This window comes from Pseudorca crassidens, chromosome 8 (assembly GCF_039906515.1).
Source record: "Pseudorca crassidens isolate mPseCra1 chromosome 8, mPseCra1.hap1, whole genome shotgun sequence".
In the NCBI taxonomy this organism is placed as follows: Eukaryota; Metazoa; Chordata; class Mammalia; order Artiodactyla; family Delphinidae; genus Pseudorca; species Pseudorca crassidens.
This window is the reverse complement of record NC_090303.1, coordinates 78096446-78115696: the sequence shown is the minus strand read 5'-3', so window position 1 is coordinate 78115696 and position 19251 is coordinate 78096446. Positions and strand designations below refer to the sequence as shown.

The 19251-nt window shown below is 36.6% G+C and overlaps 1 protein-coding gene across 7 annotated transcripts in view; it reads right to left on the bottom strand.

The window, feature by feature from the left end:
• CPED1 (cadherin like and PC-esterase domain containing 1) overlaps window positions 1-19251 on the bottom strand; it is a 300373-nt gene that overhangs the window by 169107 nt on the left and 112015 nt on the right. For all 7 annotated transcript variants that reach the window (XM_067746835.1, XM_067746829.1, XM_067746831.1 and 4 more), the window contains 4 exons: window positions 4755-4897; window positions 3858-3930; window positions 2506-2673; window positions 1160-1264 (listed from right to left, as the gene is read on the bottom strand). In XM_067746835.1, coding sequence (XP_067602936.1) covers window positions 1160-1264; window positions 2506-2673; window positions 3858-3930; window positions 4755-4897 — 489 coding nt within the window. The remainder of the gene's footprint in view (window positions 1-1159; window positions 1265-2505; window positions 2674-3857; window positions 3931-4754; window positions 4898-19251) is intronic.

Genomic DNA, 19251 nt, shown 5'->3' with positions numbered 1-19251 from the left:
ATCTATGGTTATCCTCTTTCTACTCTGAGAGTCAGGAAATTAGTGTCTGCCCTTTCTGCTACAAAATAATTCTTCTGTTCTTCACATTGTGCCAAGAGATGTTCTTTACTTTCACAATATCTTAAATTGAAGATATTGAAGGATGAAGGATGAAGCCAGGTCTCTGATTATCTTTGTAGAGTATTGACCCAAACTGTCATGAATGTAATACTTACTATATTTAAATTAACTAAAATAACCCATCAATTACGTTATCTTTGGAGTAATAAGCTTACTTTGAACCCTCTAAAATATGGAGCTAAATTATAAAAACAAGTGTCAAACCTTCACTAATTAATTTAGTAATTTGGTTATAATTCATACAAGTAGCATCTGAATACACAGATTATTTTAAGTAAAAAATAAATATTTTATTCAAACAGATTAATAGTAAATTATTAGTAGACTTTTTAAAATGCTATTTTAAAGAGATATTTTGTATAAACACATCTTAGGTAGAAAAATATGAATCCAATATAATTTACCTATATAAGGGCGGAACTGGAAACAAGGCAAGTACTGAACATGCACATGTATATGTAATAAATTATCCTTTGATATTGAGCAATAACTTAACAGAATCCAGGAAAATACATAGAAAACAAAATAAATGCCATATATATTTTTTGGCTGAAACCAGTAAAAGTTATTATAATTATTTACGTTTTCTTTCTTTGGATTTTGCTACAGAGTTACAACAAATTAAGATTTAGGTAGTTTTAAAAAATATTATTGTTCTATTGAGTAATATTTACTTTTACACAAATGAAAAAGGGCATAATAAACAGAAGGAAATTTTGGTTACATTTTGGTTACAAAGCTAAAAGCAAACTTTTTTGGAAAAATGTTAGCATTTTCCCCTTAAGAACTATCAAATCCTGCCAGCTATATTAATTCCATATTCTTTCACTTTTAGTAAGTCATGTATTATCTGCAAACTCTTAAAGAATATGCATTCTGCTCATCTTAATATTTATATCTCTGAAAAGAAGAAGCTTACAAAGATTTCTATTCCTTAAAGAAATATCTTCACCTAGTTTTAAGTCAAAATCAAGTCTCTTATGGCTGATCTACTGTAATCTCAGTAATCAAGAGGAATCAAAGGTCACTTTTGTTTTACCAGTTGGAATTGTCCCAAACTCCTGAGTTCCTTTATGAAAGTCATAATTGAGTTAATCTCCTCTAAAGATAGGCATTGATTTAGTTCTTTTTGATAGTTTTCACCCTATAATGGGGGGAAAAAATGCAACTCTTAAGCAATTGCTACAAAGTCAAACCATGTTTAACACAATTCAAGAACCAAATTTTGAACTCTATAAACAGCTGGGCTAATTAATTCTAAATAATACATAATAACTTTAACTTGCCAAAATGATGTCAGAATATAAGAAAGCTTCCTATTTGACCAAAGGACCTGAAATAGCTCAGTAAGTACTACTTTGGTAGTAAGGTTGGGAAATTGGGCCCAGAAGGACAGAATGAGTGTGACAGTTTGGAAATGCAGGAAAAGTCTTTTTTTAGTCTTCAGGGTACAAAAGATCAGAGCAGCAAATTTACACCTGAACCTCATGTATGGGACATTACCATTTTCGAGTTTCATGGATTCTAGTAAACAGACTCATCCCCCCATTTTCCTCACATTCATTTTTCATTATAATTCATCCCTTAGAGCAAAAGATACACATATGACCATTCCCTCTGGGTCAAATGGTTCTAATGGTTTTAATGGCAATCCACTCACTAAGGAAGGGAAACAGGGAACTCTAGGAAGGAATCAATAAAATCATAGGGAAACAACAGTCTATAATGTCATCTCTCTCAAAACCATCTCTCTGTAGAGCATTGCTTCTTGGTGAGACCCTTCACATTCTACTTTTCCAAATTTTCCAATTATGGTTTTAAAACTGAAAGATACATAGAAAACAATACTGTACCTAGTAACCTGTACATATTTTTTTATGCATCAAGAAAACTTGTATTAACAGATCATAAAAATTAACCAATCTTACTCGGAAGCACTACTCCCTAATCATCAGCATCTATCTAACCAAAGACGTTAACCAGATGTGAATGCTTTAAAAAAAATTAGTATTATAACTCTAGTCCCTTGATGTTAATCTAGAGCACTCACGGCTATTCTAACTGCCTCTAAAAGGTTCAGGTATTCCTTTTAAAGTATTTTACAATATGTAATATGTATTCTTCATTATAACCATGAATTTTCCCTGGGAATTAGGGACTGCTTTACTTCATTTTCAACCCATAATTTCATCATAATCAGTCAGTCACATACTTAGGAGACATAAAAATAATATTGGTCCTTAGGTCGGAAAAATATTAAGAGGTTTATATAATGGATACAAATCAATTTCAAATGAATTATCACGTTGCTTACCTGCACAGTAAAGAAAATGGCACCTTCCAAAAATGAAATAAATATTTGTCAGTACAAAAATACGCACTTACCTTAAATATACCTGATCTATAAAGTCTCTGAAATATCTCAGAAAATATGGAAAGTGAAGATTCATTAGACAGGAGAAAATTGAAAGTGTCTTTTAAAAGGAATTCTTCTGTGTTTTGGTCCTCAAAATCCATATTATCATCATCTTGAAACTTCAAATGCTCATGCACCTGTGAAAGAGCAAAAGCACAGCAAATATTTTTCATTGACTTACTTTTAATGCAGTGAAACCACTTCTAAGACGTGATTCATTTCCCGTTGGATTATAGATCAGAACTGACACCTAGTGGTCCTTTTGGAGGTCAACAGTTTTAGAAAATCTAAGTAATGCTCTTTTGAAAATACGATTCTTTATAAGAACATTAACTGTTTTGTAAAATCAAATTAGTTTGTCTTGAACTTCTTCATTGTTGAAGACCTTATGTTTATGGAAATAACATTTCTGAACAATAAATTTTAAAAATCATAATATAAACTTTAGATATGTGTGTAAAATAATGAATAAATGACCATTAGAAGATGTAGATTCATAAAATTTCAAAATTTTAGAGATAAATAGTTGAACTATTCAGCCAAATGTCTGAGCCATATATAATGTCATCATTCTCCTTGTGTAATAGTTTGAAAACCAGTCATTACAGTATGAAGTCAAACTCTGGTTGCACATAATTTTATTTTGTTTCTCTTCATTTCTTCTCATGCCATATCCCAAGATAGCTTTCTATAGACTAATGCAATCAATTTTAAAATCTTCTTGCCACTAAGGGCTATTTTAGATTAAAAATATGCTGCAGGAGATGATCTGAATGAGTTAATTTAATTTAAGAGGAAGTAAAAGAATCAGAGTGTACAAAAACACTCTTAAATTTCCATATATTTATACAAATATTGAAAACAAATATTTCAAAAATTCCTATGGCTTTTAAAATTAAAATATAGTCCAGTTTTAAACTAAATATCTATATGTAAAGAATAAAAGAGTTACCTTTTTTATAAACCCATATGAATAAGCTAGGTTACCTGCTATTTTCTATTATCTAAATGTCTGTTTTCCTGCATTAACACATACTTAGCTTTATTCCACATTTATTTCAAAAACACAAAAAAATCCATATTTGTTCAACAGGGATGCAGAGTGGGTATTGTAACTCAAATCAGAGACTCTCCATATGCTAGTTAATTCTCTGAACCACAGTAAATATAAGTCTGTAGTAAGTTTGACGCAAGTTGCACTTATTGATCAGTTACTATGAATGAACACACCACCACCACCACCACCACCACACACACACACACACACACACACACACTTCAGCCAAAGGGGAAGATCCCATGAGGGCTCCGGCATACTCACCTGGAGCACTACAGGGGACCTGACACTGCCATAACCAATATCAAAAGTTAAAAGCTGAAAACATAATCTGCATCTGAAATAAAAGCACAAGGTAACAAAAATACATTCTACTTGCTGTATTTACTCTATTATTTGATACTATATCATTACTAATCACTAAGGTTAAATTTCAAGGTCCATACTAATTACAAAGAGCAGTGGCTTGGATAATCCAAAATTGAATACAAGTTATCTTTGGATTTGGAATCTGTTTCGTTCCTTACAGAAAATACAAATATATCCAAAGTATTCATAATACATTAAACGAAGCAATGAAGGGACTCCATAAAAACGTAATATGGAAAAGGAAGCTCTCCTACTCTTCCGTGCTAGGCATTCTTATTCGCATATAAAGCTTACATTCTTATTCCCATATAAAGCTTACATTCTTATTTGCATATAAAGCTTACATGAAGGCACCTCCTGTTTTGACATACTCGATTTAACATTTCCCCAGAAAAAGGCATTAAATTATACTCAAGTAAACTGAGATATGGAGATAAGAGTTAATGAATTTTGTTAATAAAAATCTATAACTAAAAACATACCTAGTCAATGGAAAGCATATATGATAAAAATAACTGAGCTTGAAAGGGGCTGCAATTAAAAAGATAATTTAAATAACTGTGCCTTATTTCTTGTCACCACTATTTAAATACTGGTGAGTCTTTAACATGCTCTGAAGTTTTAGGATCAACAAATTAGAAAACATAAGTTTAGAAGTTCATATTTTACACTGATATAAAATTTTCTAAGTAGCACCTACTTGTGATAATTAAGATATATTTTCACTAACAATCGATTGTTAGAAGTAGGGTTTTTTTTTTTATTTTTTTTAACATTGAAATTTGTTTTTACCTATGGAAGACCTTTGGTCCCAGAGTAGATGTTTCACTGAATACTTCAGCTGCTAGCAGGAGTTTGCTAATTGCTTCCTTCATGTTATCAAAAGCCTGAAGAGGTGAACTTGTTCTCAGGAACGTCTCAAAAAACGTTTGCAGCTATGAACAAAGGAAAGGATTCACATGTTGAAACTACAATCTCAATTTGTCTCTCTATCATTTCCAAAGTGAACAATGTGAAAGAGCCCTTCAGGCTATCTCTCCTTGACACACTCAAAAAAAACTCCTTAAAAAGCAAAATTTGATCATTTAAGACATATATACATACATATATATTTTATATATACATATATATGTAAAATATACTGAAAGAGTATATAATATACTTAAGGTATGTTATATAATAAATATATATTATCACGTAATATATAATGTATATATATTGTATACATTTAAAAATATAAGCCCTCCGATTGAATGTGGGGTGCCAAAACATGCTGTAATTTAAATTACTTTAGAGGTGCTTACTCCATTTTTCTTCTCATTCCATGGCACGTAATCATGGAAAGTGAAGGGGAACTCACAGAGCTTGTGATCAGAACTGCCAAGTTTATTTTGTGACTCTTCTACCTAGGTGAACTTGGACTTGCAACTCACTCCTCCGAATTTTTGTGTCCTTTTCTTTAAAATGGGTTACTACCTACCAACAAGAGAGTTGTGAGGCCAAATTGCAAGAAAGTCACTGTAAAGTATGAAATTCAAATCTAAGCTTTTTATTATTATCCCTTTGCTGCGTATATCAAAACAAAAAGAACTATATCGAAATTGCTTCTTCTTCACGGTGTTTTGCTGTGAGAGCTCTAGCCAACCACAGAAGAATCTAAGAAAATCTCAGTGTCCTCCTAACATGTTAATTTCAGGCTTCATGTGGCTAGAGAGAACGAGGCCATATTACAAAAAGGGGCAGGATGTTAGGTTTATGTCTTCATAGAAACACTATAGTTGGTATCACAAAGAGCTATTTTTATTTGCTTAAATATGAAAACAATCACAACAACAAAACTATATCTTGAGGATGCTTAACACCAAAGTTCAAGTCAAACTTTCTAAAAAGTATAAAACAGACCTCATATTGATTCATAAACTTTCTCTGGATAAACATACGCTTTCAAAAATGAAGAACAAAAAATATTTTTTGAAAAAACATGCAGCAGGTATACTATTAATATTTTTGGAAGAACAAACTAAATTTATCTGAGCTGCGTAAGACTGCAAAGTGAAAAACTTTTGTTGCTATAATAATGAAGGACAGATATTGGCACAAATCACCTGAGGGAGATGGTAAATGTATCTTTAAGATACGCAAGCAAAATTCACCCAAGAGAAGCAAATGCTGACTTCATAAACTCTTCCCAGCTGAAAACCAGAAACCTAATGAGATGTACACTTTAAGACCCTATAAACACATCATTAGCATTTGGCAGTTGGGGTGTTTTTCCCTCTCTAAGGACTAAGGAAAACGAATGTAATAACTGTATGATCAAAAGAAAATAAATCAAAGCTAACACTAAAAATATTAACACCCTTGAGCCAAAACAGAGTCACATGTTTTTCCAAATAAAAGTAACTCATCACATTTCACTCACTTCACCATATTATATAGAAAGGGTTATTGATAATATTATTGCATTTTTCTATTTTAATGTTTTCTGAATATCACAGGGTTCAAGGTTAATAATTTAAGAACGTTGGAAATGTTTGTGTAGCACATAGGATATATAAGATTTATTATCAAATTATATCCTCCATGGTAAAAAATAATTAGCAAATTACTGCTTAGGATTGTATTTATTCTTCTACTGTGGAAATGTGTATTTCTTAATTTTTGACTGTAATTAATTTTTCACCATGTGGAAAGCACTGTGTGCTGGGTTTTGGGGGACAAGGTACATAGCATGGTGGTAACTCTATAGACTTTAGAGGCTGAAAGTCACAGTCTCGACTTTGGTTCTCCTGTTACTACTAAATTGTGAGACCTTGCGGGATTACTAACAGTAACTTTATGGAGGTATTGCTAGGATTAAATCAGAGAATGTACATAAGGTACACCACCACCCATCACACATCAATCTTCAGTACACGTTAGCGCCTTTTATTAATTAAAACAAAAGTCCACAGCCTTCCTTCAATCAAGGAAGAACATTTAAAAAATATATGATAAGCCTTTCAATAGAAATATATTTAAAAGGGAGAAGAAAGAGGCATGGTGGGTAAATAGACCCCATCACTGGTATGTCTCCCAGCAGAAGTGAAAGAGGAGAACTGAAGGACCAAAATAACTGGCTTTCCTCCCATTGCCCTAAAACTCAGCCTTCCAAGAGAAGGACCAATGTCAACCACCAATCATGAAAGCAGGGGGACAAGAAGCTAGACAGTTGCCATTACAAACAAATGTGGAGAGAGGAGATAGAAATGGCATTTAAAAGGCACAATTCAAAACAGAGAGACTTCTTCATTTTTGTATTCGTTCTGTTACCAATCTTTGTCTCTATATGCATTTCCTTCTATCTCATTGCATGCATTTCCATTTATTTAAGTCCTTAAGTCAAAGAAAATTCTAGATGAGTCATCTCTTTATTTAGTACAGTGGCAAGCAAATTACATATGCCAGAAGTGAAAGTAGAATCATGCAAATGCTTACTATTTTTTTTTAATCATCAACTTCAATAAGTCGCCCAGAGAGGGCAGAATACTTATATCAATTTTTGAAACTAATTCACTTAGGCTAAGTGGCAGACTTCTTTGACTGTCTGCTCATATTGTAATTTGTTACACTGATTGTATTTCTTTGGTCAAATACTTGAGTTCTGTGCATCTCAATATGCTCGCACGTAGAAAGAGAGAAATGTGCTTGATGATTTCATGGGACAATGTCAAATCTGAAATTATTTGATAGTAATTCCAATCAAAGCTATCAGAACCCACAATACACTTTTCACTCAGGAGCTTTCTTAACCCAAACACAAATATCTGAAAGAACACCTTCACTTTTCTAAGTTAAAATCAGCCGTGAACTCAAATATCACGGAGACTTCTCTGTCTCTAGATCAAGATGTTTAATCGATGTTTTTGAATTACCTAAACATGAGAATATAAGATCCCAAGGAAATCAGTGCCTTGGCAGTAAGGTAAAAATGAATAAAAGAAGATCTTAAAACATTTAACATGACATGAAACTATTTTATGAACTATAAATTTTCCTCCTTCAGTACAAAAATGAAACACAAATTTAGTGCAAAATAAATTATGTAGAAAATGACCTTGTAAGATTATGGCTATAAAACCAGGCAGTTAAAGCATCACCACTTGTTTGTACTTGTGTAAAATTCAAGCAATAACCCAGTAAGGTATTTAGCCATTGAAATATACGTAGATGGGTCAAAATTATCAACTAAAAATAGAAGGACAAGAGGGACTAAGGATGAACTTCAAAATATTTGTAGGAAAACTTCAGTTATGTTTTTAATATCTTAAAATATTTCTAAATTGCCCTTATATTCACCTCATTCCCCCACCCCACCTCTCACAAACCCCTCCTGTGCTAAATTCTGGGCTTCACCTGGTTAATTTCCTTTATCCTCCCATAGGACCTGAGGCAGATGGTTCTCAGTGGCAAAGCATGTTGTTCTGTGTTAAACGTGTTGACTTTCTTGTTTGCTCTCACCATTAGACCATAAGATCTTTTAGGGCAGATACTGTACCATTTTATCTTTGGGTGGCCAGTATCTAACACAGGGTAGATATTAAGTAAACACTGTTGAGTAACTAAACCTAAGTATAACATTACAGAAACCACAGAGACTTTGATAAGAGAAATAGTTTACTGGAGCTTCTGGATAACATAAATTTTCTCCTTAGGACAACATGTTTATCTCTCGTTTCCATCTCGTGAGCGAGGGAGGATGAGCATTTTTCTGGTGACTTGTAATAAAACCTTTGAAAAATAGAAGCTCACAGCTGTTCAGGAGAATTTTTGAGATAAGAAAAATATAAGAGTTAAAACACAGCATGAAAGATTAACCAATATTAGAGTTTTTTTTTTAAGTCATGTTCTTGACTAACTGAGAAGCTATAGCAGAATACTGATATTTCAATATTTTGAATTTTCAGTAGTGTTTAATAGCATTGTACCTTATTAAAGCTTACCAGAATTTCCCTCAGTATTAATGCGGGAGAGAGAAGTTTTCATCTTCTCAAAATAAAGAAGAATATTGGTACTTAAAACCGTTTTGCAGCAACAAGCATATGAAAAGATGCTCAACATCACTAGTCATTAGGGAAATGCAAATCAAAACCACAATGAGGTATCACCTCACATCCATTAGGATGGCTACTATAAAAAAAAAAACCCATAAAATATTAAGTGTGGGCAAGGATGTGAAGAAATCAGAACCCTTGAGCACTGTTGGTGGGAATATTAAATGGTGCAGCCACTATGCAAAACAGTATGGAGGTTCCTCAAGAAATCAAAATAGAATCACCATATGATCCAGTAATTCAGCTTCTGGGTACAGAGCCAAGAGGATTGAAAACTGGGTCTCAAAGAAATATTTGTTCATCCATGTTCACAGCAGCATTAGTCACAATAGCTAAATGGTGGAAGCAACTCAAGTATACATCCATGGATGAATGGATAGACAAAATGTAGTATATACAGACAATGGAATATCATTTAGCCTTAAAAAGGAAAGATATTCTGACACGTACTGCAACTCAGATGAACCTTGAGGATAGTATGCTAGTTGAAATAATCCAGTCACAAAAGACACTGCCTGATTCCACTTATATAAGGTATCTAGAGTCGTCACATTCCTAGAAAAAGGAAATAAAATAGTGGTTGCCAGTGGCTTGGGGGGAGGGGGAAATGCGAAGTTGTTTAATGAGTATATAATGTCAGTTTTGCAAAAAGTTCTCAACACTGGTTTCACAACAAGGTAAATATTTTCAACACTACTGAACTGTACACTTAAAATGTTTAAGATGGTAAATTTCATGTTATGTATATATTACCACAGTTTTTAAAATTTTTTAAGTAATATTGTAGTTTTCACAGTCTTACTCCCTCCAATAACCATGTTTAAACACCTGTTAATTTTGTACCACAAAAGTCCAGAAGAACACCTTTTTAATGGTTATAAATTTTGCAAAAGAAACAAAACACAAAATAACCCCTCCCTTGCTCCATTTCTCAGCTCCTGCAAATATTGGAAATAGTTTCCATCTCTATTACGTCTCCTCTTACTCACTGTTTTATCCAGAAACAATCTTTTAACCTTGAACTTTTTGCTTGTTTAGTCTGAGAAATATCACACAGCAAGCTTGAATGCTCGTAGGAATGACCAAGAATAGAGGACAAATTTATGATGGAACACGAAGTCTAGAGGATGATCATTTAGGTTAAAAGGAAAAGATCTTTTTTTTTTTTTAAAGGAAAATATCTTATATTTTCCCTTAAAAGGAAATATCACATAAGAGTTCTGACTCAATTTTATCCATGGTAGAACTAAGGACACAACTAAATATATGAAATCCAAGAGTCTATGTTCTTTTCCAAGTTAAAAGGGGAATAAATATGCATTCAAATCTACCTCTTTTTAATACAGTTGGAATTTAATTTTTTGCGGTACGCGGGCCTCTCACTATTGTGACCTCTCCTGTTGCGGAGCACAGGCTCTGAACGCGCAGGCTCAGCGGCCATGGCTCACGGGCCCAGCCACTCCGCGGCATGTGGGATCTTCCTGGGTGGGACACGAACCCACGTCCCTGCATCGGCAACCGGACTCCCAACCACCGCGCCACCGGGGAAGCCCAAGTCTATTGTTCCTGATTGATATTATTATTCTGCCTTTTACAGACTCAGTTGGGATCTCTCTGTCTGACTCTGACCTAATCATTCTCTCTCCCTGGCACTTGCCAAACTCTTAAAGTGTATCTGAAGGAATTTGAACACCTCAGAATTTTATCCCAATGTAATATATTTATATACAAAGTATTTTTTGATCACCTTATAATTCTCAATAAGAAACATGTTTATACATTTAATTTAAAATTTCAGTTACCATATGGCTCTAAATTTTAAAATATTTTTTCCAAAGAGTTACGATTACAATTACTTGTACACAATTGGTCAGAAAAATAGAAATACATTACAAATCTTAATAAATAATTTATAAAATAAAAAGTAAAATTGGTTTGGAAATGCACCCCTTAGATGGATATGACTTCTTTTTATTCACTTAGTTGAGTCTTTTTATCCATTGAGACAGCAGTATTTATTGTTAGAATGAGAAGGGTTCAGCATTGGTATTAATATTATTTTCAATGTAAGCATGGAGAAGATTTGTTCACACAAATACACAGATGTAGATGGAAGGGTTTAGCTAGAGCAACATGACTTAATTCCTTGAGCTCCCTCCAAAGTATATGAAAAAAAAAACAAGTAGTGATTTATCATGAAATATTTAATTTTGTTAAAAACTGAAAACAATCTGAGTTGTGGAGGATTTGTTACTTGGTGATTAGCATCCTTCACTTTCTCTAATGAAAACCATATTTAAATGCACCTGTTTCGGGGAGGGGTTGCAAAATTTTTTCACCCTGGAGCCATTATTATTATAATATTAGGGATAGGTGAGCGCTAGGTCTTTCTTTTGAAGAGCAGAGGTCTGTGCATGAAGGGATGGGGAATAAAAAGCACCCGCTTTAGAGGTGCTGTCTCAGCGAGATCAAATTTTAGGAAGGTATACGTGGGAAAGATGAAGTTATGGGCATTGATTCTCTTGAAACTATCTATGGGCCTGTGAACCCCTTGGAGAGTCTTCATGGCTCCCCAGAGGCACACGACACCCCACTTGAGGATCATAGCTCTGGCTGTGTCTGGCCCAGAGAACACATCTGCTGCACGTCAGAGGGCTGTGGAAGGGGATGAAGGGCTGGTGAGCATTCTGGACCGTAGCAAGAAGTCTCCTTTGTGTTTTAAAGGGTCACGATTTAGGGGGGAAATCAGATATATAAAAACAGAAGGAAAAGAGGAAAAAAGATGTGAGAAAGGGAGGGAAAAAAATGACTAAATTACAAACCTAAGCACTGATGTGATTTTTCATTTCACGCACATGGGGTATTTGGATAAAATTCTATGTCATACTTAATAATACTCACTAACCCCAGCCAAGTTGACACCATGTGCCAGACACTGTGTGTTTCTCATGCACTGTTTTGTTTATATTCACAGCAATGCTATGAGGTTGATACTCATTATCCCCATTTTATAGATGAAGAAACCGAGGGCTGAGAACACAAATAATTTGCCTAAGGTTTTACAGCTAAAAGGTAACCTGTATGGGTGTTGAAACCAGTCTGCTTGGCTGCAAAGCCCCAGCATTACCTCTGCTACTGCGGCTTTGATTATACAGATTTAGGAATGTGGATGGACCCTGAAATATTGAAGAATGAATCATCTGTGTTTTTACTTTCACGGAAAATGTGTTTGAAACTGTCACAATTCTCTAACACCCACACATCTAACAAATCAACTCAACAACTTGAGCATTTGTGTAGCCTAATTACCTTTTGGAAAAACTAAGGACATTTCTTTGTGACTTACATGAAATTGCCTGAATCAAGAACAAATTCTGTGTTAAGTCAAATGATTTAAGAAAATAAATATTCTCGTCATTTGTTTTAGCTCATTGAAAATTGGCTTGCTTTAGGGTAAACTACAGAAAAACTCAATTAGGATAGCTTTTCCTCATTCTCTGGAATTAGGATAGTTTTTCCTCATTCTCTGGAATTAGGATAGTTTTTCCTCATTCTCTGGAATTAGATCAAAACTCCAATATTTAAGTAAGTTTCATGCTTCCAGTGACATGAATAATTTTATTCATTTGTACTTCTTAATAACCCTAAGCTTTAAAGCATACATTAAAATTGGAAATTCAGGAAGTAGATTCTGTGATTTAATCAGTTTCATGGTTAAAAATTTTTAAATTTCCCATATGTATATCAGAGAATTGATCAGGAGCAAGGTACCAAAATACAGAAGGCTATGAAGAGCATAAAAATTTAATTATTTGCTTTGAATGGTAGAACCCTGATTGCATTATATTCAACCTTCTCAGGGAGCTGGCAGGTTATCCTTATTGCCCCGTCTAGAATCTCTCAGTAGGATATAAAGGATTGGAGAGATTTTACAGAAAAAAGTAAAAGGGAGGGGCTTCCCTGGTGGCTCAGTGGTTGAGAGTCCGCCTGCCGATGCAGGGACGTGGGTTCGTGCCCCAGTCCGGGAAGATCCCACATGCCGCGGAGTGGCTGGGCCCATGAGCCATGGCCGCTGAGCCTGCGCGTTCGGAGCCTGTGCTCCGCAACGGGAGAGGACACAACAGTGAGAGGCCCACATACCGCAAAAAAAAAGTAAAGGTTGTAAGATTTTATCATTGGACTCTGTGGACATATGTCTACTCATTTTCCTTATATGAATGCCACTGTTCAAGCAGGTCACAGTTTCTTCATTTTCAGTGCCTAGAATGCACGGTCGAATGCCTGCTGCTTCTAGTTTGGTTTCTCCAACCTCACTCTGGCTTCCACCCCAAACGCTGGATAAACTGACCCTTACTAGGGTGCACAGACTCCTAATTATTCTCTTCTCGCCTTCTTATTGGAATACATCACACTTCATCATCCTACTCTCCTCCAAGGGAACTGACCTGTGAGTTGAGGTCCCATGTTTTTGAAGAGAACCCTTGATCCCATGGTGGCTGAGAAGCAGGCACTTCTGCCTGGGTTGTTTTTACAGTAATGGGGACCTGGACAGCTGGGACCTGCCTTGTCACACTAGGCAGGCTGAGCAACTAGTTATTCTGCTCACGTCTTAGAAGTGGCAGGAGGGAGAGGGAATGAGGTGGAGAAAGGCGGGGAGGAAAGTGAGCGGAAAAAGAAACACCAACCTCCCAAGGCGAGAAACTTATTCTATGCAGGGCCCTCGGGCAGGTTTTGGAGCAAAGGAGACCGAAGAGCCAGACAAATGGAGACGAATCATGTAACTGGCTAGTCTGCCGTGACAGCAGGAAGCTCTCCTCCTCTCCACCTCCTCACTTCCCGCTTCTCTGTCCCACCTGCTTCCATGTTCTCTGTCTCAGGAAAGGGCACCACCAGTCACATCATGGCTGCAGAGTCCTCTCTGAGCCCTCTCTGTCTAGTCCCTCTCTCTCACCTCACCACTGACTCTTGTTTCTACCTCCAAAAGGTGCCAGTTTCTCACCTTCTTTTTTTTTTTTTTGGTCCGCGGGCCTCTCACTGTTGTGGCCTCTCCCGTTGCGGAGCACAGGCTCCGGACGCGCAGGCTCAGCGGCCATGGCTCACGGGCCCAGCAGCTCCGCGGCACGTGGGATCTTCCCGGACCAGGGCACGAACCCGTGTCCCCTACATCGGCAGGCGGACTCTCAACCACTGTGCCACCAGGGACGCCCTTCTCACCTTCTTTAGATCACCACCTCACCGACCCGTCCAAGCCACCATCCTCCTCACCCAGATGCCTTGCAACTGGTCACTCTGTCCCCACTCATAATCCTCTTCAGTCTGTTCTCTACACAGCAGCAGCAGAGTGGGCTTGAAAAGGCAGATCTCATGACGACACTGTGGTGTTCTGTGATCATGCCTGGACTCTCCTACCTCAGGGCATCGGAATGGGCCCTTTGCTGGGAATGCTTTACCACTAGCTCTTCAAATGACACTCAGCCTCCTCCATGAAGCACAGCTCAGATGTCACTTGGTCAGGGAGATCTTGCTACCTCTCAAAAGTGGGCAACCCAGTCACTTTCTACACAGCCTCCTCCCTCGTTGCATTCTTAGCAATATTAAAAATCTGCATTATGCCAAGGGAAGTCAGTCAGACAGAGAAAGACAAATACTGTATGACGTCACTTACATGTGGAATTAAAAAAATACAACACACTAGTGAGGATAACAAAAAAGAAGCAGACTCACAGATATAGAGAACAAATTAGTGGTTACCAGTTGCCGGGGTGGGGGGGAGGCAGTGAGGGGGGTGGGAGGTACAAACTATTGGGTGTGAGATAGGCTGAAGGAGGTATTGTATAACACGGGGAATAGAGCCAATATTTTGTAATAACTGTTCATGGAAAGCAACCTTTCAAAGTTTTATTAAAAAATTGTAGTTCTCTATATTTGTTTATATATGTATAATTAATTTTTATCTGTATTTCATCTACTATTCAACACAAGAATAAACTCCATGAAAGCAGGGACTTTGTCTTGTTTGTTACTATATCACTTGAACCTAACAAAATGTCTAGCATATGAGACACTTCATATGAGAAGTGCCCAGTAAATATTTGTACAAGGAATCAAAAAACTTATTTAACCCATAGGAAACTAGTCCTGTCTTTCACATAGAAAAAGTGGTTCAGAGAGGTTGAAAGACTTGCCTGAGGTCACACAGTTGGTATAAGGATCTTCCTACTGCACATCCATATCTAGGCCTCTAGAGGTCATGCTTTGGGATTTTTGTTTTTAGTTCTGTAGATCCAGCACTATAGATCCAGTACTAGTGATTTACTTCTCTCTCCTTTAGAGTAAAAATGCAATTGGATATACGCTTCTCACTCAGCCTGAAAGAACGTCATCATTGTCTTATTTGTATTTTAAAATCACATTTCTTTTTCCTTTAATGGTAACTCCTTGAAAGCATGAAAATGTAACATAGTTCCTCAGCGTAATGTTTTTCTTCTTTGACTTCTGAGTTTAAAGTAATAATTTCACTCTCTGTGACTTGAATACATATTCTTTATGTAGATAATTTGGGTAATCAAGCACATGGGAAAATTCTCATGCCTTTCAAATATATCTGGAATCAAATTTCTGATAGAAATCAATTTGGAACAGTACTTTTTTTTTTTTTTTAAGATGCTGGGGGTAGGAGTTTATTAATTAATTTATTTATTTTTGCTGTGTTGGGTCTTCGTTTCTGTGCGAGGGCTTTCTCTAGCTGCGGCAAGCAGGGGCCACTCTTCATCGCGGTGCGCGGGCCTCTCACTGTGGCGGCCTCTCTTGTTGCGGAGCACAGGCTCCAGATGCGCAGGCTCAGTAGTTGTGGCTCACGGGCCCAGCCGCTCTGCGGCATGTGGGATCTTCCCAGAACAGGGCTCGAACCCGTGTCCCCTGCATTAGCAGGCAGATTCTCAACCACTGCACCACCAGGGAAGCCCGGAACAGTACTGTTTTAGACAGGTAAAGGAGGCTGTGATGGCTGGAACTATTGGATTCTGGAAGACTAGACACCAGGCATCAGGAAGCTGGTTTAGAAGGGGACACATACCACATATAGATACATATAAATACAGGGATACCAGGAATTCCTCTCTTGTTTGCAGTCCCTTTCTCCAAATGGTAAAACTTGCTTCACAGAGCTTCTAATAACTATTAATAGTTTCATAAGCATGGAGGTGAGGGAGAGAGGACAAGCTGTTATGAGACAGAGGATAGACTGGGGGGTATGGGGATGCTCCATATCAGGAAATGAGGAAGTCAGAGAATGACTGCTTTACTGGAAGATGCTCCAAAGAGACAGAATTTTAAAAAGCAATGAAATATGTCTGTATATTGCAGTACGTATAGAATACAGCACGATGCGTGTGTGCAGGATCCTGGGAAAGAATCCATCTGTGTCTACCTTAGTAACATTCAGAGACATGAACGACAAACTTTCAGTTCCACCTCACAATATTAGGTCATTTATATAATTCAAAGGAATTCAGGCTAAAAACCGATTTGAGGTTCAGGTTGAAATCAAATAGAAGTACACACAGAAGATACGTGGATAAAAATAATGCACTCTCAGATGCTGAGTCGAAAGTGCTAGTGCTAACTTTACAGTAATTAAAAAAAAAACCTATGTGTTGCAAAATCTCCTTAAATGGAAAAACAATTCCCAGTGACTTACAAATGTTGATATCATTCCAAATAACTGTGTAACCTAGGCAATTTAAATTGCACTGAAGATTTACCACCATTCAGAATCTCTACTTAGCAATATAGCCTTACTACCACAGCATGGATTATCAAATAACTTTTCAAAAATAAATATGTATATTCCAGTGAAAGAAAAGGGTCAAAGATTTGCTGTCCAAATATTTTTGCTTTCTCTTTTTCTTTCACTATTGGACAGTGCAGGCAATACCTATAAAGACCACTTGGGGGCAATACAGTATTTTTGTTGCGTCTCATCACATAGCTATGTAGGTTTCAGAGAAGATTGCTGTTTCTTTCAAATTTGAAGCCCCATTTTAATGTATGGGAGGGAAAAGGCTGTATTTCATTTTAAACTTACAATGCATAAATCACATAAGACAAATGCAAGTCAGATTTTCTCCTGAAGGGAACAAAAGTCTGTCTTCTTTTAGCAGACAAATCAGTCTTACCTAGTTGGCACATTTGGGAATATTTTATATTTAGAATTTGTCACAGCTTTAGAGATAGATCTCAAAGAATAAAGGAAACTGTAAATAGAAATGTTTAAAATGACAAACATATAATGATCTTCAAAATGTACTGGTGGAAAGTTATTTTGTTTCTATACCTAAAGTGAAAATGTAAATATCACCTGTCTTCTCCACTGGGTATATATTTTAGAATAAACTTAAGCATTAAAGTAATTAATTTTTGACGACATTTACTCCCGTTGTCTTCACTGTTATTACTCTGCATTCACATCACACTTTGTAAAGGGGTTATTTTATTACTGATTAATCTTTTCAGCAAGTTGATGAGTGGAGTCTCTATTCCAAGTCATTTCTCTCCCCTCTGTCTGCTGAGTATTAAGTATTGTGTCAGGCACTGAGGGTTTTCCTTTTGTAAATCAAAAATAAACATAATCTCTTCTTTAAAGAATTTTACATGTATTTAGGCAAGTAAATTTTTCTGCTTCGTTTTTGTTCTCTTGATTCTTTTATTTACTTTATCTAATTTTTTTCTCCCAGTCTATTTTCCTGTCCTCAGAAGATATTTAACATTACCACAGGGATGCAAAACTCAGGTGAGCCTTGTTGTCAAAGTCCAAGAATCAAGGCTTATGAAACTTATGAAATTAAATTTGGTAACTCTCTTGGTGCCTTCTTAGAAGTGAAAAAAAAATCAGGAAGATGGCAGGGAGTTTCGCCTTAATTCATGGGTCCATTAACAGAGATTCATCTTAACAAATCCTTATCATATGGAGGGTAGTGAAGGAAGAGATTATAGCTGCTCTGCCTTTGAACATCTTTCTGGCTTAGCTAGCTCATCTGTTGAAGAAATAATGAGAAACTGAAAAATTAAGATGGTGTTCCCTGAGGATGCTTAAACTGCTCTGGAGCACTGCTTACAAGAGTCCTCATTTTTCATGCTCAGTTTTTACTCTAAACCCTTGTTTATTTTATAAACGTCTGATCAGCGAGGTGTACCAGAAATCAGAGCAATAAGTCTGTACGGGATAACAACAGAAAGAGGAAGAGCCTCCATAAACTAATTTATAAGAGCTTCTGTGATGTCCACAGGCCATCCACTCCTAGGCTCCAGTTTGGAGAAATGACACTTGATCTTTTTGCAAATCCTTAACTAGGCATCTTCCTCATCCCGACACAGGCATCCACTAGATGGCGCCAAGGAGAAGGGGGCTTTGAACAGGACAGGTAAAGTGGGGGCGGGGAGCAAAGGAGCAGGCAAATACACACCCTAAACCCCAAACTACCACTGAGGCCTTCCCTCTTCCATCTCTCCAGCATCCTGAATGGATTCACTTACTTCACCTGATTTCACACTGAAGTCCCTGAATATCAGTTAACCTCCATTTTTCTGGATGGATAATTAACACTTGTCCATCAGTTTTCTTGCATTAAAGGAAATAATAACTAGCAAATTTATTCATTAGGGTTAAGTTTCACCTTTATGTTGTCACTACAATGCATATATACAATGTGTCCATATCAGATAATTATATCTGTTCACTATGTTAGTTCAGAAGAGATGACATAATTAACAAAGATGGTATATATAAATTCATTATATTTATCTTCTGTTGCAGAGCCTACTCTAAAATTTATCTGCTGTCGCAGAACCTATTCTAAAATATTTCCCCAAGTTTCAGTTTTTAGCAAGTTACAATTAACAAGATACCTTTAACAAAAATGATAATGATAGACAATCATTCACTGATTAATATTTTTTGAGGGCTTCCCTGGTGGCGCAGTGGTTAAGAATCCGCCTGCCAATGCAGGGGACATGGGTTCGAGCCTTGGTCCAGGAAGATCCCACATGCTGCGGAGCAACTAAGCCTGTGCGCCACAACTACTGAGCCTGCGCTCTAGAGCCCGTGAGCCACAACTACTGAAGGCCGTGCGCCTAGAGCCCGCGCTCTGCAACAAGAGAAACCACTGCAATGAAAAGCCTGCACACCACAACGAAGA